General features: G+C 35.3%; 2 protein-coding genes across 4 annotated transcripts in view; one reads left to right on the forward strand and one right to left on the reverse strand.

Annotated features, from left to right (window-relative positions):
• LOC137405770 (uncharacterized) overlaps positions 1-4,908 on the forward strand; it is a 36,479-nt gene extending 31,571 nt beyond the window's left edge. The window contains exon 8 of one of the 2 annotated variants that reach the window (XR_010979806.1): positions 2,257-4,908. The gene's annotated coding sequence lies outside the window, so the exon portion shown is untranslated. Of the gene's footprint in view, positions 1-527; positions 603-2,256 lie in introns of those variants that run through there. The other variant, XR_010979807.1, reaches the window with a different exon arrangement.
• A 1,981-nt stretch (positions 4,909-6,889) lies between these two features.
• LOC137407235 (isocitrate dehydrogenase [NAD] subunit beta, mitochondrial-like) lies at positions 6,890-26,015 on the reverse strand. 2 transcript variants are annotated; one of them, XM_068093839.1, is made up of 11 exons: positions 25,987-26,013; positions 23,681-23,737; positions 22,454-22,468; positions 17,862-18,013; positions 17,130-17,270; positions 16,195-16,311; positions 15,778-15,927; positions 14,875-14,977; positions 11,461-11,607; positions 10,264-10,419; positions 6,890-7,479 (listed from the first exon to the last, which is right to left on the reverse strand). In XM_068093839.1, the coding sequence occupies exons 1-11, from the start codon at positions 26,002-26,004 to the stop codon at positions 7,408-7,410; spliced, it is 1,128 nt and encodes a 375-aa protein (XP_067949940.1). In that variant the 5' UTR covers positions 26,005-26,013; the 3' UTR covers positions 6,890-7,407. The 2 variants fall into 2 exon arrangements, with proteins under 2 accessions (XP_067949940.1, XP_067949942.1); XM_068093841.1 differs by lacking the exon at positions 22,454-22,468 and having other exon boundaries at positions 25,987-26,015.
• Between the last annotated feature and the right edge of the window lie 866 nt (positions 26,016-26,881).

The raw sequence follows: 26,881 nt of genomic DNA on the forward strand, positions 1-26,881 counted from the left end.
TAGCGTTATTATTATTATTGTCATTATTATTATTCTAGAGCTGCTGAAACTTCGTTGAAAAAGTTGTTGTCACAACAAATTGACACAATGGAGTGTTATTTAGTAAGCTAGAAGCTTTGAAAATAGAGCTACGGTATCTTGATTTTATAGGAAAGGTGAGGATATTTTTATGGACCTTGTATGTGGCGGCTCAGCAGCGAGTTGTCTGCGCTATTTACTGAGCTCTTGAGTATGATTGATGTTTTTATCCTGATAGTTTTCAGATTTTTTAAAAGAATTTGAGAGAGAAACAGATTATATGTATACTCCGATAACTTATAAAGAGCTAAAGTACACTTGTTTTATAATAACACGACTTGTATAACTCTTGCAATGGTGCATGATGGCATTTTTTAAATAGCCAAGACCTCAGCATAATAGCCTTATTTTAATTGAGGTTTTTAAAACAAAAGCTTTCGAACAGATACTTGTGTGATTTGCAAAATACATCGAATATATCAAACTTGATATTTTGAGGGTTTTTTCAGAAGCAGCTGTAAACAAAATGAAAACCTGCTCAATTGAGTTCAAGCAATGCTAGACTTGATGTTTCACGAACATTTTTTGAACGCTCTGCAGCAAAGAGGTGAGCGCAATTTGATTGGCAGTATTTATGTTCTTGCAACTGCAACAAAGCAAGGTATACTATAAAGAAATACTGTAGATTATGTGCCGAGAATCTTATGAATTGAACAGAATAAGAGCGGCTTTGGTCCTCTGAAGTTTTTGGATTGTGAATGTAAACTGTTTACATATAGGAAAAATAAAGAGCACCCAGAAAAAGGCTGCGTCTAATGGAGCCTGGCCAGTGTGTTTTTTATTATTCATGAGCCAGATACTACAATATTAGCGAGGAAGGTTTATCAAGTTTATACATAGTTCACGAGTCTGTGTGAAGGTATGCTGGCTGATAGGTTATGACTGATCATTTTTATTCAATGATGATTGACCATGATCACGACTGATGATTGTGACTGATTATGGCTGACCATCAGTCAGATTTGATTGCGATTCAAATGTCTAAGATACATGTACCTATGTAGGAGCCTTTCTAACCATAAATGATACACAAAGTAGGTTCATAGGTTCCACAGTCTAATAAAGCACTTTTCACACACATAGATTCTACTTGTAATCATCAACTGATCATCGTTCTGTCGTTTTGAACAAAAACCCTTGATTCAAATGTTTTCAGTTAGCGCCTTACGTGTTTTTCAATCACAGTGTGTTGAGGAAATGTTAGTAGTAATATGATAATAGTGATAACAGGCTTGTTTTATAAAGCCAAAATATGCAACATTTTCAAGGACTAATACAATTTACGAAAAGCTTGTATACACCTTGTAGGGACCTTGTATACCTTGTCAAATTTGAAGTATAATTATTTGAAATTATCCCCTTACCAATGAAAAATTTAAGTACATCACAAAAAATGATTTAGCGTTTTTTGTGCATTTCATCTAGTTAGAATTTAAGCAATTAACATCAAAGTTTAATTATAAGTTCCCGTTTGTGGGTTTTGTCGTAGTTTTAGGCTGAAGATACAATCAATCTCTGAACTTTGGCCTTGGAACAATTTCTGCTAGCTGACTGCAGACAAAATGCAAAAAGTTAAAAGTGGTCTTGTTCAGCCAAAGAATGCGTCAGCGCTCAACCATCTGAAAACACCAATATTCTAACAATCCACCACTACTTCCTGTTTACAATCCACCACTACTTCCTGTTAACAATCCACCACTACTTCCTGTTAATGTAAAAGGCTTCACAAACTATTCCTCAGCTTCAAATAATAAAGCTACAGTAGCTCTCTCCACCAACCAATATTCTAAAAGTGCTGTATGTGCATAATTGTTAAGATAGCTGAGAGAACATGCTAATGCTGAAATACTGCATTAAAGGTGCTTGCAGGTGTCTGTACACAAGCCCCAAACTAATACTGCATACAGGTGCTTGCAGGTGTCTGTACACAAGCCGTAAACTACATAATACTGCATACAGGTGCTTGCAGGTGTCTGTGCACAAGCCCCTAACTAGTCCGTGTTATGATTTTTAGTTATTTTATTAAAAAGAATTGAAGGCATGCTTTCAATAGTACCACTACAGTTCATGCCCTGCTTGAGTTACATACTATCTACAGTTCCATATCATCCTAAAAACTAGATTACTTGTAAGAAACTAACCTGTCTGTTGCTGAAATTGTTATTATCTTTTATGCAGCTTTCCTCTGGAATCTCCTATGGGCTAACTGTCACACACATGCCAACTAAGCTATTAATATGGTTCCAGCAGATGTGGGCGGAGCCGAGTGAAGATATGGGAGGAGCTGAGTGCAAGGACTGATTGATTGGGCCATCGCTAAAAATTATTATATAAGCTAGAAAGGCTGTTTCTAGGTCAAATTGTGAAACTGCATATTTCAGTAGATGGGAAAGACATGATTGTATTTTTTGAGGTTGATACCTCAGTCATCCTGGAGAACGCCAATATGAATGTGAAATGTGATAGTACAAAAAGCAGTTGGCCAATAGCGTAGTAAATAAAGATATGCTGCTACAATATTTAGTACTATTATTACACACTCCAGAGAGAGGGAAAGTGTCTACATGTTGAAACTTGTGTAGCTGAAAAGTCATTCAATGGTCTGATGAGCCAATTTTGACTGGCCAATGAGAGACAAGAAAACAAAAATAAAACGCAAAACAAAACCTTTCTAACTTTCATAAAAACTGCGGAGCGTACAACAAAAGTTTTTTGTGATACAAGGACAAATGGCTTGAAATGAGAAAAAGAGCAATTCGCTGTATGCTCAGGCTGACCAGATTGCTATTAAAAAATTTCAGTTACGTCTTTAGTTTAAAGTATTTTTGCCTGCAGATATTTAATTGTGACGTGGTTTATGCCAATAATCAATCAAGCTAGATTATTATTATTCTAAGCTCTGTTGAATTTTACACCTTTAACTATAGAAGCTATAGCAAAAGACTACATATTAGCCATGCAGTTATATATAAAAAAAATCTTCCAAATGTTTGAAGAAAGTTTTTGATCGTAGAGCAAGCATTGGACCACGAAGGAGGAGAGTACTATTATTTCCTTATGTAATGCTCTGAACTAAGGCTAGCCCAAAAAACTAAGATACACATGCAGTTCATACAATCGGTTTTTGTTAAAGATGTGACAGCAGAAATTACTATGCGGTAGACAACTCTATTTCAATCAAGAGTAATTTTTTCACAAACTTATTAATGCTAGTCAGGCCTGCTCGCTATGTTGTTGTGGCTATAGAGCTGGCTACCTATTCTGAATAAAAATAACTTGATGCTATCTGTGTTTGTGTCATTTTTTTGTTCATTATTTTTTTTAAAACAGCCTAATACCCTAATCATCATCGCAGGAACAAATTTTAATACAATTAAACTTGAGGGTTGCGTGCGCTCAACCTTTTGGGAAATCAAAGTTAAAAATAAACATACACAAAGTTTTAGTTGATTTTATCAGAAAGTATCAGTATTTTTCTGTCATTTGCAATTGTTTTTTATGTTTGAGATGATCTGACTGCCAGATGATCTGACTGCCAGATGATCTGACTGCCAGATGATCTGACTGCCAGATGATCTGACTGCCAGATGATCTGACTGCCAGATGATCTGACTGCCAGATGATCTGACTGCCAGATGATCTGACTGCCAGATGATCTGACTGCCAGATGATCTGACTGCCAGATGATCTGACTGCCAGATGATCTGACTGCCAGGATGTTTCAAGATTACAAGACGTCATTGCGCACATATTTGTTCTAGCGTTTTAATCGCGATCAAGTTTTGTTGATTTTAATCTTAAAACATCTCGACAGTCAGATCACCTCCAACATCAAAAACAACCGAAAAAAACATCGGAAATGATAGAAAAATATCCGATTCTTTCTGATAAAATCTACCAAAGGTTTGTCCAAGCTTATCTTTAATTAAAAGTTGGTGATAGTAAAGGGCAGACAACCCACAAACAAACAAAACCAAATACATGCCTGCATGTTGATGTTAACTCATTCCTTTTATTTAGTGTTGCTAACTCTGGTTTAAATATTTTGTAGTATTTTTCTAATACACTAGAAAAAAAGTACATACTTCTATTTAAGCTGATGCAGAATGTTGCACGAGCAGTAGTAATGTGTTAGCCTGGTTTACAAGTATTAACCACATTTTAATAACATTACAAGAAAACAACACATAGATGATAGACCTATGAATCCATTGGTAAGCATGTCACAGGCTTTGCTGGGAGTTTCAGCAGATTTACACTCAAGGTACATTCAACAGACTAATTAGGGCGCCCCCTCGATCTGTCCCCGCCTATGGCCTTACTGAAGTGAAGGGGCACCTGTTGTTCCCTGTCTAGACCCATAGATATGCAGTCAGATCAATTATAATGATTATTTAAGATGACTAATTAACTGGTATAAGTAATAAAATATGGCAAGCAGTGTAGCACCTAGTAATTAATCTAATTGAATATCGAAATCTGCAAATGTCTAATAATAGCATATGTGAGTCCTATGGCCCTTTTGTAAAACGGCTAAATGTTACACAACAGGTCAATTGGTCAAACTTCGTAATATTACCACTGCATTTTAGTGGTGAATTGTAGAAATATTAATAGGCAAAATTACCATTTCCAGTGAAAAAATTTCATTGACTACAAGTTACTGCAAAACCCACAATTTATAGAAACAACCTTTTCTGTTACGACGACAGAGACTCAAATCTTTAGCTGAATCAGTTGCAGTAATTTTTATGTTTTTTGGGCAAAATTTTAATATTTTTTGACATGTGTTTATCTTATATCATTTTATGTTTTATATATATTTTAGTATTTTATTTGATCAGCTTATTTTATTAAACATAATAAAACTAATAAACTTTTCAAGATGATTTCTGGTTCAAGTCTTGTTTTAATAACTGCATATACAAAGTTTGGTAGACAACTCCAACCAGGATAATAACAGTGAGTAAAACAATAATTACCAAACTAATCAGATATGTGTCAGCTACACTTAAAAGGATGAAGGAGGCTACTTCAATGTGAGATATTTAGAACTGTTTAGAACAGTGTGAGATATTTTAATGTTGAATGAAAGTGTGTTTAAGGATACGTGAAGTTTATAGCAGCTTCGAGTGCTGTTACAACTTGAAACTAGACAGAGCTTCTCTACGAATTGAAAATTATATAAGCATGACCGTAATTACATAAGCTGGTTTTTGACTAAGCACGTTTTTAGATTATCTAGCAGCTAGAAACAAAAAAGGCATTGACCTAACGATGACCGTGGGGTTATGTGGCCAAACTTTCAATATTACACGTTGTGTTGTTTATCAGCCATTGTAAACAACCAAATAGCTTGTTTTGATAACATTAACTTTTTTGTGGACTCGCGGGTTACTCAGCACTTTCACCTCATGTTGTGTTTATATGAATATGACAGACATGAGTAGGAACCTATCGTTACAGCAGTGCGACCATCAGCATAATGTAGCAGGCTGAAAGCAAAGCACTTGATAGAGCGCCTGTCCTAGAAAGAAAAGATAACTGTAATCTGCCAGTATTTGACAGTCCTGACTTATTTAAATAAATTATTGGGTATTTAATCGTAGAAAACTGTGAATAAGAACATAATTATTTAAGAAATCTTAAGCAAGTTTATTTAAAATGGTTTAATAGGAAACCTTTTCACCTCACTGAACTTTCACAAATATAATCTGACATGGTACTGGTACAAACACCATTCGTGATACTGGCCGACACTGTGAAAATAATATATATTAGTAAATACTATATTAATATATATTATATTTATCATCCATATATTTATTAATATAGTATACATATATTAATGTATATAATATTAATTACATAGTAATATCTATATAGCCTACATTAATATATATTAAGATCTAAGATAAAAAAATGACCCAGCACCATATTTGGAAGTAAGCTGGTCTCAAACCTTTAAATAATTTTTAGGAAGATCTTGTGACTACATAAATATATTCTTGTTGATTTTAGGTGATAAAACACAGTATCAGGTTTAGTTCAGTGTCCTCTGCACAACTTTCAAAATAAATGATTACAGCACATTTAACTATATTAATAAATTTCACTTTGCCATTGGGTTTGTGCTAGTGTTTGTCTGTTAGTCTGCGCTATATGTTTCCACATTTTTGGCCATATTTCATCCAAACTCACATGCATATGCTCCGTGCCTTCCACCAGGTGGCCCAAAATATTTGGTTTCTAAACTCCTTCAGTTCCTGAGTACCAGACCTTAAATACCCGTTTTTTAATATGCAAGAAAAGCAGGTTCACTCCAAACAACACTGGCTCAATGGTAATCTTATAACTTACATTTTCCATATACTGTAATGTAAATGGGCCATGATCGGTCTGATTACAAACTCAAGAATGTACCTTTACAAGCGTGAAGGGCAATTGCTGTCAATGAACCTGTTCATGGATTGTTGTCATAAAAGCGCAGTAAGAATTTGCGTTGAAAATCTACACGCGTGCTGCAGGCTATCTGAGTAAAATTGAGAAGAAATCCTGGACAATGCAAGGCTCACTACTAATCAATAAATACTTTCAATTGCTTGTCGACACTACACTGCATTATAATATGGAGCCTTCTAAATATGACATACGCAGACATCATTGTCTTCTAGCTGCGACATCTAACACCACATGAAGCGTGGTTCTAAACTACTAAAAATCATAGTTTAATACTTAATGATGGTTGAAACGGAGCAGAGTAGTCTATCTACTGTATAAAATATGACTGTATGTTCACTTGTCTATTGAAATGAAAGCTTGTTACAAGTCCTGCTAAAATGCTAGATAATTCCGGGCATTCAGTAGTAACTGCATACAAAAGAACTGCAAATCGAAAGCAAAAGCTTCGAGGCAAAAAATGTTATACAAAATGTTGAGACTACCTACAAGATTGTGGTAGCGCAAAGTTAATCTCACCATTGAGACGCAGTTATTCAGCGCATACATGGTGACACAACTCTAGCATTTGTAAGACCAGGTACAAGTAACTTCTGCTACTGTTTTAGAATTCCTCCTAGTGTTACATCTCAGTTTTTATTTAAAGAACTCCAATTGATAGATTATCACAGATATTACATCCAACATGCAGCTATGTAACTGTAAAACAAAGAATCGTTACCAATACAAAAAACATAACAGAGGTTGACTAGCTGTTCTGAACTTTTTGAAAACAGTTATTAAAACGACAATAAAATATTACCACTATCGAGAAAATTCACATCGAATAAATAAACAAATATATGCTATATCGGAGGGCAGCTGGTGTGTTCATAGAGCTTTGCAGACGGCAGCAACAAACTCATTTGTCGTGGCATAACCTCCCATGTCTTGAGTCCTCACCTACAATCACAGTACACATGTATGCTGACAGAGATGTAACAATGATAGCTCCTTTCATATGTACTAGTACCCTGACAATACAGTACCTCGTACTTTTGTAAAAAAGGTACTAAATCAAGACTTCTGCGTAGAATGCTTGCGCATCACTTTGCAAAATAATTTAATGAACAAAATAAATTATTTACCAAAAAACATGATGGAAAAAATAGCTGCAAAAATAATGTAGCCTACATTAATTTTCGCGCAAGTAATAACATGTATTTATTACAAAGGAAATAAAAAAAGAATGACTCCAAAGAAAATGGGCAACAGCTTGGATGACTGCGTACAACTGTACAGTCACCTATTGTGACCCCAAGATTCGTTGGCAACAATTTCGGTTCAAAAAGTCATACATTTTACAATGCGCTTCTAAGTGCATTGTAAACATTTGCTAAGCTGTAAGTCATCAACATAGTACTCACAATGTAGATTACACCAGCTTGATATTTTTAGACATTCGCATGTGGATGATAGCAGCAAGTACAGCCCTCAATTGTATAATAATTTCTATTCAAAATTCGTACTAATGGACTAGTTCATTGGCTGGTAGGCAATGACATACCAGAGGGCTCTGGAGCTCAAATGTCTATTTTCATGACAGAAATATCTTTATGATAACAATGAAACATCGGCTCGTGGACGTTTATGTTTTTAAATCGGTGAACTGCTCAACAAATATTAAAATAAATACTAAAAAATCAAGAGCCTGTTTGAAACGTTATGACAAAATGTAGCTTTAAGGGATGCCAGCGCTCCTATAAGATCCTTACATATCAAGAGTAGCTAATTTAATAAACAAACATTTCTTTGTTTCTAGAATCTTCTGTAAGAGAAAGATTTTATTGTATTGCTTTTAGCTATGACGGTGAGCTGCTGAAGTTGAAGTAATCAATATGAATTACAAATAAAATGTAAGACTAAAATACTTTTTTAAGACTCTTTTCTTAAAATTATGTAATTTATGTGCTTTAAAGCTGAGCTTGTTAGCTGCATTAAAAAGAAAACGTTTCAGTGACATAATTAAGAAGTGCATTTTAATTACGCATATAATTAAATGAGGTATTATATGCTGTTTAATCGTAAACACTCTATATTAGTAGTTATTTAATCATAAACACTATACATTGTGTATTATTTATAATAAGTTATCTTACTTTGAATGTAGTCTGAAACTAGGGGCTGGCTATGCACTGATACTAAGATCCAACAGAGCATTCATTGTATGAATCCTAATCCATCAGAAGCCCGCTATGGTCCGCCATTTTTCCTATGTTCGCTATTATCCCAGCACTAGGGTTATATCCTAGCTCTACGGTAGTCACGCGCTATTAAAGTTGATAGCATTAGTATTGAGTGTTAACGGAATATCTGGCTAGTGATTAATAACATAACAAGCCAGTTTTTGTTGCACATCTAGTGGTTCCCTCCGTGTGATAAAAGAAAATGGATGCCACTCTTTAGTTTATAAAACTAAAGAGCGGTGTGTGCGTAATCGTTAATCAACATCGGAGGACTGGAATTCCGGTAACCAAACAATATAAGTAAGCCTAATGACACTACACCATCACAACAGAAAACAAGTGGTAGCATATAAACCTGAACACCTCATAATAACCTTCACGGTAATAAGAGCCACATCCGTGCGTTCGAAGCAACGCTAAATGCGTTGGAAAAAAGGAGTGCGCCTCATGGGTATCAAACCCAGATACTCAGATTCTCGAGCAAGCACTCTACCACTGCACCACTAAACTAACCTTCTGCATCTAACAATAACTGTACCATGTTATAACACATGATGATCTCTCATGGTACACTGCCAGCGTACTAGTCTATATATATATATTTCTCAAAGTTGGTCGTATGTCGTCTGTAGGTGCATCCAGCTATAGCGCATGCTGATTATTTTACCGATGCGGCCATGCATTACGATGCCCCTGTTAAAATTATTTTTCGTAAGGTTCGATTATTATATCTGGGGTCAAGGCCGAATCTTCTAGCGCAGACAATTATATTGTCTCCATATCGTCGTAGTTTTGATGGATAGCTTCTCCTGGAACCGAAAATTTTTATAAACAGACACACTTCTATGCAAGAATTGTTATTATTAATTCCACATATTCAGGATTTTTATTTTGTTTTCTCAGTTCATATTAATTGTATCATTACCAAATCTTTTTTTATTGTAATCTTAGCAAAATTGACTTAATTTAGCTATTACTTGCTTATTATTTTGCATTTACATCTAAACCTTTATAGTCATTTTACTTTTTTTAATTTATTTGACCCGCACGAAACATTTTCCTCACGATCTAAAGTTTAAAAGTTAGAATAATAGTGCAGATAGCTGTTACACCCAACGATCTCTCATGGCACACTCGATCTCTCATGGCACACTCGATCTCTCATGGCACACTCGATCTCTCATGGCACACTCGTAATGGCATACTAGTAACAATAATGGCTCTTAAGTCTTCTTTTCGCTTCAAATTTATAAGTGGCTTGGGCATTAGTGGCATTTTTTTAATTAGTGGAATTTGCTAGTTGGCATGCCTGAGCAGGTCTTGTAACAATGGCAATCGCAGATGTAGATCAAATAACTAACTGGATATCATACATTTGCGACTCTCTGTTTACCATCCGAAATCTTGGACTCATCACCGAAATATTCAGGAATGAAATAGGGATAATGAAAAATGATGGAAAACATCCTGAGAAAGAGTGACAAAGGAAAAGCAATCAAACCTTTCCAGACTTGATGACTTTGTAAACAGCTGACTCAATCCTAAAACCATGTCTTTCGAGATTCATGTGCTTGAGCATATTAGCAGCGCAGAGCAAAATTGCTGTCGGGTTGGCAATATTCTTTCCTTGTGCCTCAGCGAATGAGTGCCTCGCTCCCTGAAATACGCTAAAGTAATTTACGTGTTTCTCAAGACAAAGGCGCTCAAGCTTATTTCACTGACTCAAGTTGAGAGCTTTTTATTTACGGTAAATGTTTGAGATCAGTGTTTGCGCCATAACACTCTGCTGACATAATACAACACGATAATCTTTTATTTTCATAAGTGTGTAAATCCACAGCAGAAAAGACTATGATTGGCTCATATACTGACCTGACTCAACCTGAAAAGTGTTTAACTGCATCTTCAAACGTACCAAACAGATATAAGAGCCGTTCACAACCAGCTTCTTGCCAAAACAAGAACAAGGGCCAGTTGAGAATTTTAGGCTTCTATTTAATGATGAACTTACACAAAATTTCTGTAGATTATATCAGAAAGTATCAGTATTTTTCTATCATTTGCGATAATTTTTTATGTTTGAGGTGATATAACAACCAAAATGTTTTAAGGCTAATTTAGACAAAACTTGAGTGCGGTTAAAACACTGATAAGGAAAAATGTGCAAATTGTCATTAGTTGCTATCGTTGCTATCGGCTATTATGCTAAGTTCCGGCGTTACGCGTCTCTATTCTGTCAGTCTCTTTGCAACTATAGACATAATCACACTTTCCCTTGATCTGAGCACTTCAACCACGATCATGTTTTGTCGCAATAATCTTGAAACATTCTAGCAATCAGAGCATCTCAAACAACGAAAACAATCGCAAATGATGAAAAAATATCGATACTTTCTGATGAAATCAACTAAGATTTTGTGTGAGTTTATCTTTAATGTGCAACATAGAGCAGGGTGACTAGCTCTCATCAGGAATGTCAGTGCTAATTATATCAATGTGGTCTGTTACTGAGGATGACAAGCAGGGTATATATATATGATGACAAGCAGGGTATATGTGTCGACATATATCTAGGGTATGTCGACACAGTTTAGCACTACTGTGATTAGGTAAGCAGTTTTATATACCATGGACCTAAAAACCATCAATTTGTTTCAAAGATAGTCCATATTTACACAAATAAAAGGAGTTGTCTTACCGGCTCAAACATAACGACATCTGAGCTATAACTCTCACCGGGCACAACTCCGGCACCACCAACCAATCCAGCTGCCAGATTGTCTATAATGCTGCCATATAAGTTAGGCATGACCATCACATCAAACTGGTAAGGATTGGAGACAAGCTGAAAAAAATAAAATGTAAAGCATTTACTCCTACAAGATTAAGACGATCAAAAAGTAAGACGACTCCAAGAGAAAACATTTGCAAAAAACTAGTGTTTTAGTTGAGACACTGCGGTAGGTAAATTCTACTCTTTAACAGCGCTAAGAAAATAGATACTTAAATGATATAACTTAATTGAATATACCCGTGCAGCACTCCTTTACTATCCGAAATTTAGAAGACAAATGCCCGACTGACCTTTTGTCAAACAAAACTTTAGTTCAATATATGGATACCTAATTGCTACTACTGCAAGTACAAACTGTTAGATAGACCCAAAATGTTAACAATATTATGACAACGTTTGCAAATGCAAACATAGTCGTTTGGTGAGTTACTTTGTAGAACCCGTACCTGTATATATAGAATACTCAATCACTCGAACTGGCCATTGGACCCCTGAACCAACACTTTGCTAAACTTAGACTACGTAAAAGCTAATTCTTGAAATAAATTCACCACTGATCGTTTTTATAGCGCATTTAAAATATACCGCAAAACCTCTAATTGAACGCCATAGTGCTCTATTTGCCCTATTTTGTTCTATTATTACCCTTCCTCTATAGTGGCGGTCAAATGGAGGTGGCATTCAAATAGAGGCTGGCAGTTTATTTTTCAAAAGGCTCTTCAAAATTTTGGGAAGACAAATTTAGCCCTTTTACGGGTGAAGCCAATGTCGCCTATATTTTGCTCTCTTTTTTTCCGGTGGAGCGATATTATACCTTTTGGATGCAATAAATCTGCTAACTTACCTCCAACTTGTCAAAGATCTTTAAATACATTAATTATGCATTGAGAAACCGAGAGATATCTCTACCAGTTGATATCTATTGCTTGCAATTGACCTGCGATGATACTATAGGTTGTGTCCTTCTTTGCAATTAGTTGGCATTTTAAATTTTTATTTCATTCTAAATTTGAAGAAATTTTTCCTTTATATCTATATTTAACAATGTTGCATAAAAGCTCATTGCACTCATTGATATGTTTGCTACAGTTTGCAGCAAAAACTAGCTTTTTATGTGTAATAAAAGGGGAGTTACGAGCATCCAACGATTGTAAGATCAGATAACTGCAATGATACTATCAAATAATACGCTATAAATTTGCAATTATATAAGTTATACAATGATAATCTACCAAATGGTACAAATATATATTTATGAACAAGTGACATAAATGAATCATACTTATATTACATGCAAAAACAAGAATTAACTTTTTTAAAACAAAAATATTTCCATTGTTTGCTCGGATAGCTGTGTTCTGATTGTTGCTTTCGATGGAACGAACATCTTCTAGTTGTCCAATACCTTTCACAATGTTTTCTGGCCTCAATTTTTCTTCAGCACTGATAAACTTGTCGATATTAGCATCCAAACAATTTTTTGGTGGAGCAAAACTTTCAAGCGCTGCATTAAGCACAAACTCAAGGCGTAAAAGTTTGCTCGCTAGACGTAACCTTTGGCCCAAACTTGCAAACTGTTTTCATATGCATGTTCTTTGAAGTACTAAGATCGCGTTAAGCAAGGAACTAATATTAGCCTGAGACAGTTAGTAATTATTTCTATGGCGTTACTTTCAAAGTTAATCTACCATCATAAATTTAAACCGTTTTTTAAATATGTACTTCGGAGTATCAAGACCGCGTTAAACGAGGAACTACTATTAGAGTGAGACCGTTATTGATTATTTTTATGGTGTTGCTTTCAAAGTTTTAACGAAAAAAAGCAAAAAGCTTTGGAGTTGGACAACGACAAAATTGATTGTTATTAGAGTTGCCCCGATTTTGGTATCGGAATCGGTATCGGTGCCGATATGAGTGTCAAGTATCTGAATCGGTATCGGCCGATCTTTTCTCAAAAAATCTGAACCTTCCGATACTTTTTACAGATCAACCATTTAGCAGAAAACTGTATTTTAGCCTGTTATACTAATAAAAAATCATCAGCTGTAAGCTTCTTACTTTTACTTAATGAATTTCAGGCCTGCCACACAATTTATTTCATGTCTATAGCCTGATCAACACAGCGAAGGAAACTTTTTAGCCAGAACGTAAACAAAAAGTGTGGTATTTCCCAATTACAGCGATAGGTTTTATTGCAAGCAATCACGAACAAGATAACAAAAGTGGGAAACAAGAACGCAGTGTAATATTTCTATTTACTAGCATTATGAAAGTAATTTAAACAGTCGATGCATAAAGTTATCCATCACTCTCTTGATCCTGACGATACAATGGATCGTTTGTATTGTACAAAAAACGGTAACCCCAGTGGCGTATCGGTATGTAGCCTGTCCTCCAACATCTGTTGCAAGGGAATCCCCTTCAGTACGCTCGGCTACATAGATAATGATGGAAGAAAAGAGACGTCTTACTGAGATAATTGAATCACTAACGGTTTTTAAAAGAAACATTGATTTGCTCTAAACTTGTACAGACACAGCAGTTCATCCAACAATAGAAGAGGGACTTCGTTATTACAGATAGAACTGTACCACTAACAGTAATTACCTTTATTTACAAATTACAAGAAACATGGACTGTTTTGTTACTACATGCACGGTATGTCAGTATGTGAATATGTATATATATTTTTCCATAAATGCAAACAAATAAATACAATAATATTCATGTTTTCTTTGCATTATGTTTGTATTTGCATAATAAAATGAGCTACTATCAATGCAACACAAAAGATCTGAATCGGTATCTGAATCGGATTATTTTTCAATTAGGATCGGTATATCGGATCGGTATCTGAATCGGCTGGTGAATTTAGAATCGGGGCATCTCTAATTGTTATTAATGTAAACGATCCATTATTAATATGAGTTTGTGAACACTTCTTCTGATCACTTGATAGTATGGGTTCATAAAGATCAAGTATAGTCAGAGTGGCGGTCAAATGGAGTTGGCATTCAAATAGAGGGTGGTACTCTATTTTTAAACCCTTCTCTCGTAGTGGCGGTCAAATAGAAGTGGCATTCAAAGAGAGGTGGCGTTCAAATAGAGGAGACAATCAATTAAAGGTTTTCTGGTAATTTGCATTGGCATGCATGTGTTAGGGCTAGCAATAAAACCTACGTGCATGCATGTGTTATCAATAGGGCTATCAATAAAACCTACCTGTATGCATGTGTTATCAATAGCACTAGGGCTAGCAATAAAACCTACCTGTATGCATGTGTTATCAATAGCACTAGGGCTAGCAATAAAACCTACCTGCATGCATGTGTTATCAATGATCATATCATCAAACTGTATACGAGGGTACAGTTTAGACATTTCACGACAGCTCTCCAGAAAGAGCCCATCCGCCAACTTCCTACAATGCACCATTAGAGGTCAAACTCGGACGACTGACTTACTTGTACCTTGCTCATGTTAAGTGTCAACAACTATACGACTTGCTCCGAGGATAACAAGCTATTTTGCTTTACTGTAAAAATGTTCTGTATATCGTCTAAAATCGGCTCATGAAATGCATTCATTAAACTGTCTCTAGTGAACTAAAGCTCCCTGAGTACGTGTGTATGGTAGATGGACACGATAAATATTGCCATTCTTTGCCTAGCTAGGCACAGATTGTTAATGTACATAACAGATCATTGGAAAGTAGTATTTATCAGTTAGCTGCAGCTTCTAACAGATAAACCCTTCTAGTGCTGCCAACTCTATTCTGCTTTAGATTATGCGCAGTAACCGGATTTTTGCATTTAAACTCGTTGTAGCGAGTGAACAGAAGAAAAACGTGAAGCCCTTTTGACCTAGATAGATTAATTGTTCCTACCCTCATAATAATAACAACTAATTTGTATGAATGCAAAGAACAAAATATTATTGATGCCTATAGTGTACTTCACAAGGCGTCTGCTGCAAAGCTAAAAATGGTACAAGCGTTTCCCAAAGCTTTTTAATTCTGCCACCAGTATGCTTCAGTTTTTACACACTTTTGGGTAGCATTTTAAAGTCCATGGCAACCCAACCATAGCTTAAACCTAAGCTTTTCAAAGCCTAGAACACAAAATACTGTGGCAAAAGCCTACTCAAAGAGTATAGCTCTTCAGGAACAGACAACTTCTCGTGCAAAATATCTGGTCGTAATATGAGGATAATGGTACTCACATGATGTTCGCTTTATGTATGGCTGTCACCTTTTTTCTATCATGCTTGGTAGCGTAATCAAATGCAAACTTGGCTACGCGTCTCGACTTCTCTGAGGTGATTATTTTTAAGCTCTCTACAACTCCTTTTACACTTTCGTGTTCCAATGAGCTGCAAGCAACCAATCATGTGCTCCAATGAGCTGCAAGCAACCAATCACTGTGATGCACAAAGTCGGCAAAACCTGATACAGGATTTTTAAAAAAACATTAACTATGACATTAACAACAAAAACGAGAAAAATGAAGAATATTTCATTAAGACAGAAGATGAAGACAAATGCAACAGACTACAGAACATTCAACGTAACCTGAACATCCTGGCAACTACCCAATAAGGAGAACAACAAATCGGACTCCAGCACAGGAGGTTCCATACCTGTACTCTCCTTCCGTTTGCTCTCTTATTACAATGATGTCTACGTTATTATGCCGAGTGTTGAGTCCAGGAATACTTTTAACTAGCACTACATTGGCGTAGAGATCAAGCATCTTCCTATAAAAAAATTATATAATTGTTAACTGGCAAGTGCTGCTGGATGCTTATTAAAGAGTGCAAGAAACTTGCATAAACAATTGTAACATTTACAGGAACTTTTCAAACACTGATAGTTGTTTCGTAAAACCTAACTGCCCAACGACCTGACGGCCGTATGGTGGAGCAGATACTCTTATAAGCAAAAATACAATGCATTTTATTTAATTTTCTCCGGAACACAACAAACGCTGAAAAATTGTTAAGTTTTGATATATAAAATTAAAAGACTGCATTATATAAAACATCCACATGCCCAAATTTTACAGGCTAAATTATGCCCTGCATGTCCAATAGCGTAATAAAAGTTAGCTATTTCGTAAACAGTAAGCAACAGAACAATGTACATTGACTTAATTACTCTGAAACCAAAAGGAAAAAACTTGAGAAACTCCTGAATGCAATAAGTGTACTTTAAATATGTGAAAATGTGTCTTGTAATTTTGATCTCAAAGAATGAAAATCAGCGCCAAAATATTGTATAAAATACATATGTAAACCTTGCGATCTTGAAAATGTGGTAACGAGGGTCACTTATGAGAAGTATTATCTGACTGAGCAGCCTGATATAAGAAGTATTATCTGACTGAGCAGTCTGATATAAGAAGCATTATCTGACTGAGCAGTCTGATATAAAAAGTACTATTTGATTGAGCTGTCTGATATAATAGTATTATCTGACTGAGCAGTCTGATATAAAACACAAGAGCTAATCCAACTCAATAATTTATAGTTTCAAAAGTTGCAGCGTTGAACTCAGAAATTACACTAACTCCTACCTCATAGCCATATTGACTGATTCAAGTTCACCCTTGCCACTGCTGGTGGGCGTCTGCATGATGCCCTTTATGCACACATTAGACTTCTTGACTGCCTCCATAAATTCTTCATTTGAGCAACTTTGTAGTGGCTGAACTTCGCTATAAAAGGTTTACAGACTATAGGGTCTGTACGACTCAAAACTATCTCTTTCATTCTATTATAAAATAAAACAGCGATGTAGCTTCCCTGAATTAGAGCATACTACTATTGATGATGAACAAGTCAGTAGTATGAGAATTTGTTTGGTTGGATGCATTGTTTCCGTTCATATTTATGCACGGATGACTGGGATTTTGCCATTTATTGTCAACTCAATAGCAGGTTCGGGTATAGTTTTGCCAGGGGACACACCATGTCTTCGATGACCTTTCGAGGTTTTTGCCATTTTTATTTTTTATGAAACAAAAGCAGTTGGTCATTTTAGATCTTATCTTTCCCAGTGTCACTTGAAACCAAAAACATGATGTTCTTACAAATGAACAAATAAAAAGCTAACAAATTTACTGCGCAAACCTTGCAGGAACATTGCTCAGTTTTTCATTAGCAGTGTTCAGGTGCAAAACCATATATTGCAGACTAAAACATTTGACAAAGCCAAACGCTTTGTCCATATTACATATATGTACGCATGAACAGCTGCCAATATAAACGAGGCCATCTTAAATGCACATTGAACCATCAAAACCAACCTGACAATCTTTTCATCAAAAACAACGGGAACATTAGCCAGTTTGAACACATCCTTGACACTATGCATAAGCTCTGGCCATACACCATCGCCAGGAATCATGGTCACAACTTGTTTGCCCGCAGGCTGAGAGACGGGAGTCGCTGAATGTGCCTATAAAAATATATATGAACTACATAGTTCCCTAGAGTGAGTGAAGTGAAATCCTTAAGACATCGCAAGTAGGCAAGAACCCAAGTTGTTCATTTAGGAAGAAGCAGTGACAGAATGTTTAGCGCTGACCTCTGTTTTATGATTCTATTAAAAACAAAAGATGTTATACTAGCTATGGCTGGTAATATAGAGATGTTTAGCAACCAATGAGGACTAGCTGGTAGAAAAGTTGTCTAAATAATCGGTATAGATGTGGACATAGGGGACTAACCTCGGGTTTTCACACATCATTAGTGATAACTTAAGCTAACTAAAAGTGAAAAATCTGAAGAGTTTTTCTTAACCAATAAATTTTTAGCAAATAGGAAACATTTTGGTCACCAGGTCAAGCTTGATCACCTTACCACAACAAGCCCAATTATTCTTTGACTATGCAAGCTTGTCTTGTGATGACCTCAAATAGTTTGTACTGCAAATTACTTTTTACAAATTGAATTGAAACACCACATGAACATCTTAAGTGGATCTTGAGCTAAATATAACACAAACATGTAATAAGATGCAAATATGTAATAAGACAGATGTTCTTAATTGCATATTTTAACACTCATACCAAATCGCTGTTCAACTTAGTGACAATCACAAATAATTGGAAGCGTGTCAAACAAAAACTGAATGACTAAAGGAAGAGGATGTACACTTTGTACAAACAAACAAAAAATCAACCCAAGATGTACGTGTACAAAACTAACGCGGTTCACACAGAATAAACAGAGTTTACATCAAAGTCTTCTCCGACTGCTTTCTACAACGATAAATTTATTCCATCATTTATTACTAATCGATCATAAAACAAAAACATCTAAAATGAGTTGATATGTAGTAAATATATCTTGCTGTTTTATATTATAATACACTTAGTCTGAAAATGAGATATACCCCTCAACTCATACTATTGGATGTACACCTCTTGACTTCACTATAATGGAGATTCACACAGTGATTTCCCTCTAGATGAGAAATATCCCTTGATTTCCCTCTAGATGAGATTATCCCTTGATTTCCCTCTAGATGAGATATACCCCTTTATTTCCCTCTAGATGAGATATACCCTTTATTTTCCTCTAGATGAGATATACCCCTTGATTTCCCTCTAGATGAGATATACCCTTTGATTTCCCTCTAGATGAGATATACCCCTTGATTTTCCTCTAGATGAGATATACCCTTGATTTTCCTCTAGATGAGATATACCCTTGATTTCCCTCTAGGTGAGGTATACTACTTGACTTCTTTTCAGCTGAAATACATAAAACGAAATTAGCATGCTTATGTGTAAATATCTAGAGCATGCCCAGAAACTAGTTTGTATTTATAGGTGCGCAACGTCTGTGATCGCTTGTTGTGAGAAAATTGAAGATTGAAATGTTTTTCATGAGTTTCAAATTATTATGAGCTTAAAACTTTTCTTTTAGATAAAAGTATGCTCAATTTAAAAAATGTGCATATTTTATTACGCTAGTTTGACAAATTTACAAGAATATAGAGCTTTTCCGCAACAATGAGTACTATAAGATAGTTATGATAAATGTTTTTATCCTATACAAGTGAGCTTGTATGAAGCATAAACTGATGACCTAGATCAATAATCTCCCATTTAATGATTGACTTCTAAAACGAAACGTACTACATACTAAACGTACTACAAGATACAAAAACGAAAAAAGGAAAGACCGCTCTATAAGGTGAACAAACACACACACACACAGATTGCCGTTTATATAATAGATTTATGAATCCTGGCATAAGAGTATTAATACGCCTCTTGCAGAACCACTCATACCCTTTTATATAACCATTTTTGACATAATTAGGAAACTACTAAAAGAAACGTACGATGGCGCAAACAGTAAACAGTCAGCGGCCACAACACACGGCGATTATTGACACAAAATAATGTTCTGTTCGAGAAGGGTGTACACCATATTAACAGACATCGAGAGGGTACAGTGACAGCGGCCCACAAAAGTCATAACATACCTCATCACACTTGGGCTAAAGAAGCAAAAATAGGAAATAAATGATGATGACTATTTTGTTGTTATACATTTTAATTCGATTCAAGGAGAAACCCTTGTGCCTGGTATTTTACCGTATCACTCTTCTAAGTTGTCCCTCCTTTGAGAACTGCATAGCTAAAATGAAGCTGTGCAGTCTTTTTATGGGAAAATAGCAAGTAGTATATCCCTAACTATTAAACTTGCAAAAATTTAGTTACCTAATGAATTCTCAAGTTAGTTAATAATGTCATACAAGAAGACAAAATTAATCAGGCCAATGCGAAGTGTTTTGCTGCTAAATTAAGGGGATGCGAACATATTACAATGGGAACATTGCATTGACAATGATAAAGTTTCAAACAAGCACTCTGGGCTGCAGAGGCACCAAACTTAACATTCTGGCACCTCTTTCTGTCAAACTGATCAGTTTGTGAGACTTACCACACTTTCATCTTTTATAGACAGTTCCTTGAATAATAAACCTAAAAACTGTTATCTAATGCAATACTTTGTTTGAGGTTCTAAAAGACAACATATTGAATAAATAACGATTGCATAGTTGTCAAAACTTGTGCTGGCTATCTGGAGGAGTGAAGCTGACACTTTGAGGCCCAAGCAACGGTCCCGCTAATCGATGAACTAAAAACTATCATGGACAACAAGAGAGTCTAAATTCACAGGTTTTTCTGAACGTTAGCCTACATACACCTGTGAAAATACAGTCTTTATACATGGGAATGATCTAAAAAGATTACAAAAAATAAAAGCTATTCCATTCCAAAACCATAGAACAATTAAAAATATTATCGTATTTGTCTCAATTAAGAGCCTTCACAAAAAAACTAGATAAGCCAGCCTGCCAGATAAACTTGTAATTTTAATACAAATACAGAAACAGAATTTGAACTGAAACAACCAAGTTACTCCTGCTTCAAATTTTTACTAAATTAATATTTCCGAAGGAAACTGACTAATTTCACAAACTTTAACCCATTAATTTAGGTGGTCTCTCTTAACAGATCTGCATGAGCCACACTGTGAATAGCTCGAAATAGGCAAGGATGACTACATGAATTGGTTAGCAAGAGATTTGGGTATCCCATGGTTGTCAATTGAGAATCTATAGATTTATCTGTGAGTAGTTCATATACCGCAAAACCTCAAATTGAATGTCACCTCTATTTGACCATCACTATGAGAGAAGGGTTAAAAATAGAGTGCCATGGTGCTCTATTAGAGGTTTTGCGGTAATAGTTTGGCCTTGGTCAGATGCACAAATTCATTTCCTATATGATTTCAACACATAGATTTAAAGGTATTTAACAAATAGACATTTGTTAAATACCTAAAACAAACGTCTATTATAAATATTTATTATAAGTTTAACGAATAGACATTTGTTAAACTTATAATAAAAATTACAAACATATAGGAAACTCATAGCGACCTGCTGATAAACTATTACATGTTAAAACTTAATCTATCCAGTTTGATTAAGGTGACCACCTAAATATAAAATTTTCCTGTCCTAAGGTTATTCATATTGGATTTCACTTTCTAATCAAAACTTTTAATAATGCAGTTATTATGACAATATTTCGTTATATTCAGTCTTTTATAGTAAAGAAAGATGGAACAAGTTATTTAAATGCCAATTAGTAATACCTATGAATGTACAAGAATGGCTGAGCTAGTCCTAAGAAATTTCCATCCAATAATTCACTTTGCTTATTTTAAAAAACTGTACAGCGAGAGCATAAACTACTAAAACAATATAAGATACAGCTATAGAATTATGGTTATAAAAGTAAAAGGCTTTCGTTATATAAATACTGAAAGCCAATTCAATTGTCATCAATAAAATTAACATTGAAAGGAGTTGTCCAATCACGCACAAGTAGGTAATTTATTAAAGAAGTTGCACAACCTTCTTGACACAGGTAGATCCAAAGATCAATATAGAACAAGAGGTAAATAATTCCCTAATGGCTGAGCCAACGGAGTAAGTTTACCTATAAAATGCAACTAATGAACATTGGTTTTGAGTACATAGTGTGACGAATAGACCTGAATGACGCTCAGTAGACGGGTATTTAGCATGGCCATATATAAGAATTGAATGGGTTTTTTTAAATTTGGGACTGCACCAACGAAGAAGGTCCAAAAGGATAAATAAATATTACCTTTATTCTGTAAAGAAAATGCTACAAGTCAAAGAAACTACAGTTTCAGACAAAAGATTAGAGGTAAACGATATTTCCTTGTTAGTTTGTCAAGTAAATGCTCTGCTAGAACTGTAAAGCAGTATGAACAACGAAAAGCACTCAACTGAGGAACACATAGAGAGTTACGTGTTAGCACAAACATGCAACAAACATACCTTGTCCGTGTTGGTCTACAAAATGTAAGTTTTAGAGCTAAAAACCTTTTACACAGACATACATGTATATAGGCTCTATATAATATCCAGCCACATACATGTATATATATATTAAACATACATGCATATAGAGATAGCTGGCTATCTGGAGATTGAGCGCATCGCTACCAATGCTGGTATTAATTGGCAGAACACTCTAACGGGCAGCACTATTTCTATGGCAGCATCCCGAGTTTGCTGTTTTACAGCTTATGTACTCTGGAATAGTGCTAGACAAGTCCTTCAAATGCTGTGGTGCAAGTATCTTGTCTAGGGTTTGTCTCCCCGTGCCAGGCTATACTCTACTGATGAGCCCAAATACGGATAAAACAACTGCCTAATTAGAAAGTGAGTACACAATTTGCTCCCAATCCAGCGCTTGTCAATTACAAACAAGCAAAACAAATTGTAGCGCGAATTATTCCCATTTTGCTACAAAACTTACAAGATAGCAGGTTCAATACCTTACCTGTGTATACAATAGAGGGAGGGAATATGTAGTGGCATTAGCAAAGAGAGTCACATCAGAAGTGAAGTATAAGTTAACCTATTCCAACACTCTAGTCATGACATGTACAGAAAATCTTGGAGAAATACAGTTAGTGTGATACAAAATGAACATATGTTCTGAATGCCATAAGTTCACCATATAAACTGACATCACTAAAATAATAACTATAAAAATGTAATCAAATAAAATTATAGGATAGATGCTAAAAAAGGAACAAATTTAGCAACTTTAAGCATAATATAATACCTGGAAATAACTTGACTAGCTAAACCGGGTAGGTTTCTGTAGTTTAATATTTATTGATTATAATCTTTCGTTTTAGCAGTCTTAATAACAAGTTTTTTCTGTTTTCTATTAATAACTTCTGAAGAAAAAATAATGTTGTTTCGGGTAGAAAATTGAGAAACCTGGGTGGATTTTAAAACAATATTTACTTCTATCAAGGTCAAAAATAAATCTGGTAACAAAATGTTTAAGGATTAGGGATTGTAACCAACAGATGGAAAGAACAAGAAGCAATGGGGCATTTTCACCCTTAAAACTACTAAAAAAGGTCTCAGAAATTGCGATTAAATTGACGCGAGGAGAAAATAATAAACTGTCAAAATCAGCCAGAAAAAGAGAACACAAATAAAAGAACAATACAGATCATTTAGAGTTGACATAATGATAGTTACCAGTTTCAGAGATGAACAAGTTTTGAATCCTCTGCTGAGTAGACATCGTGAGAGACTCTAAAATGTAAACAGATTAGCTGAATGCAAGCGAGTATCACTCGACCCACCTTGACACTACTGCATTAAAAATTTTGGATGTCGTATGCTGAATACCATTTTCTATGTGGGGTTAAATACTTGTTCATGTTTTACATGTCAAAAGATTTGTGCATGTAGAGGTGATTGTAAGCCATGGACATTTTGTTGAGGATCTCACTTGGTTTTAGCAGTGAAATTAATGATTATATTAATATGTAAAGTGAGTGTAGCTTGGTCTAGACTATATAACATACATGTATATTTAAATTATCGTCCAGGAAGGACTGAATGAATGGACAGAACAATTAGCTCTGAAGTGTCACAACAACAAGGCCATATAAATATTGGCTAAGATATGTGGAACTATCTACAAAATATGTAAAAATAGTCTGCTAATCATGGAACGGTAAGAGGTTAATCTATGGATGGCCTGAAAGAATTTTTACAGGGTTTTGCTTTCACTTGCACTCATTCAGGAGCTGCAATGTGATTTCACTTAATCAAGGATAAGAGAAATCCCTGAACAACCTGGCATGACCAACTCAAGGAGTGAGGTTCATTGCGACCAAGGAGAATTGTAAAGTTGGACCTAACCAATTATCTGCCATACGGAACACTGTCTAGTAGATCGGTGAAACTATTCCTTGGACTTGCAATCCAGTTTTTGCAAACAATGCAATGAAAGTGGCAATAAAATGGTATACAGGGTAAATTTGGATGTAGCAATTGCTCATTTTTCATTTTGAAGAAAGAGGCTGGTGGGGGCAGCTAGTCATCCTTCCCTTGACCAAGGATATTTTGCTCACATTTTGTGACATCACTCATGCTGACCCTACCCAAACCCCACCACCCAATTGACAATGTATTATAGTGGTTTCACATGTTTACATACTTCGTGTTTTATATTAGTTCTGTTGTACATTTTGTTTTATTGCTCACACCCTATTTAGCATTCTTTATTCTTGTGTTGTACAGAGCCATGGTGACGGGCTTCACTCTACCATCTTGAGTAACTTATTCAATAAACAGTGGCTAGCAAGTTAACTCTCTTACACGACCATCGATAACAATCAAAGACTAAACAACATTACATTACACATTTACTTTAGTAAATAGAGCATAGGCAATGCACCTGCACTATTCTTTGAACAAACTAAATCAGAAGTTCTCTATTTCTGAAGTATTAGGAATACAACGGTTAAACTGATCAGTTGACCTAAACAATATTAAGACTATTTCATTTACTACAACACTGGCAATTTACTGATCCTGAATGCCTTAAAAACTTAACCACACCAGAGAGCTAGCTTATCATCTTAGCTATAAGATTTGAGCACAATCACTTCTATACTAACAGCCTAATTCTAACAAAACAACTTCTATTATATTTCCCTTGGCATAGATGGGCAAAAGTCTTTGCGATCTTACTCTCAGCTGTAGCAGAATGTTTCAGCATCAATTAAAATTAGTGTATTAATTTTAATTGTATATTATTGTTTATTTTAGCTTATATCATAAACTGCACATATTGTAATGGTAAGTAAACAATAGCTTTGCCTCGTTGTTCCCGGTTAAAACTAACCAAATAAACTTCAAACGATTTAAGTTACAAGCAGTTTGAAAACTATCAAACAGAAGAACAATTGAAAAAATTGTTTTTTTTCAGAGACCAGCTAAAATAATCTTTACAAGTTCTTAAATTACTGCGGTATCATCAAAGCTCATTTTTTTGTATATTCATTTTCATTTCTGCAGGGTAAAAACAAAGTAAAACTCTTAACAACACAAACGCAGTCCATGCTCAATAAGTTAACTAAACACAAGCTGAGTAACTGATAAAGCTGTTGGTGCATGCACCACAGACCTGCCAACCCAAGAGTGGGGCATTGCGTGAGATTTGGTTTTGGGGCAGTTGATGTATCAATGATAGTATATATAAAGTTGTGAAAATTGGGGCAAAAATCTCACGCATTTTCATTTTTTTGGGATGATTGCGTGAGTCTCACGCCCAATGCGTGAGAGTTGGCAGGTATGATGCACCATCTCTCCTTAGAGGCTCGGCATCATACAGCTACAGGCTGTAAGGAAACTGTGTGAACCTATAGGCTGTCATTTAGTTAGAAAGCCGGCATGGTTTAACGTTCCAATTTGCTCCAGAACGTTGGTAACCACGTATAACAAAAATACTTCGTGCTACCAAATATTAAAAAAAAATCAGCTTTACTTACATTTTTAGACAAATTCATGAAGGCTTCTTTTACGGCCATGGTGATTACTGATGTAGCCTTAGCGCAAAGCCGGCGTGCGTAAGCAGACGTAAATAAACCGATTTATTTCACACGAAGGAGCTAAAATGTAAATGACAGGCGAAGTTGTCTGTCCACCAACCACAAGTCGATACATCGATACATGTACAGTAGTGATAGCGATTATGGGACAATTATTAACACATTTTTGGTTGTCTATTCATGTACTGTTTTACCGGTATTACGTAAACTATGACAATATGCACATCAATGGAAAGCTCGGAATGTATTGGATAAGAATATTATGTAAAACTAACTGATATTTGCTTTATTAGTTTGATTTTGGTACAATATGCCATTTTCGGCATAAAGTGATACAAAAATCCAAAACAATTTTTTTAATTTGTAGAAAATGCAACTTAATTTGACATAATTTTAGAAAGCCGCTCTATAAAAGTTAGCTCGTGGTGTTTTTAAGATTCTTTAGAATATCTCTAGCATCCTAGTATTTGGTATGACACCGTTAACCCTAGACTGACCTGATAGGATATAATAGGTGCCCATTAAACATATTTTATTACTAGAGTGCACCTTTGGTGGTAGACAGAATGTCTAGAAAATTTTCTTTTCAAATATGTACAATATGTATGGTCTGAGATTATAGGGAAAGGGAGTTAATGCCCTAAATGTAAAAAATTATGAAATTACCATTATTATGATCATCACTGTTAAGCAGTAGAGGTGAGAGGTGGAGATACCAAAGGCTGCTGTTACTATGGCACACTGATATTCTGAAATTAATATTTATACAGTTCAATTTGATCTTATTTCTCTATTGCTTGCATGACCGTTGCACTACAGGATTCTAACTTTCCCT

Source organism: Watersipora subatra, chromosome 10 (genome assembly GCF_963576615.1).
Source record: "Watersipora subatra chromosome 10, tzWatSuba1.1, whole genome shotgun sequence".
NCBI lineage: Eukaryota > Metazoa > Bryozoa > Gymnolaemata > Cheilostomatida > Watersiporidae > Watersipora > Watersipora subatra.

Excerpts from the sequence above, each read along its gene's own strand:
- LOC137407235 (XM_068093839.1), bottom strand. Across the intron at positions 17,271-17,861 it reads TTTGATGAAAAGATTGTCAG|CGAAGTTCAGCCACTACAAA; the intron begins GTTGGTTTTGAT and ends AACCTTTTATAG. Across the intron at positions 10,420-11,460 it reads ATGTCGTTATGTTTGAGCCG|GGAGCGAGGCACTCATTCGC; the intron begins GTAAGACAACTC and ends AGCGTATTTCAG.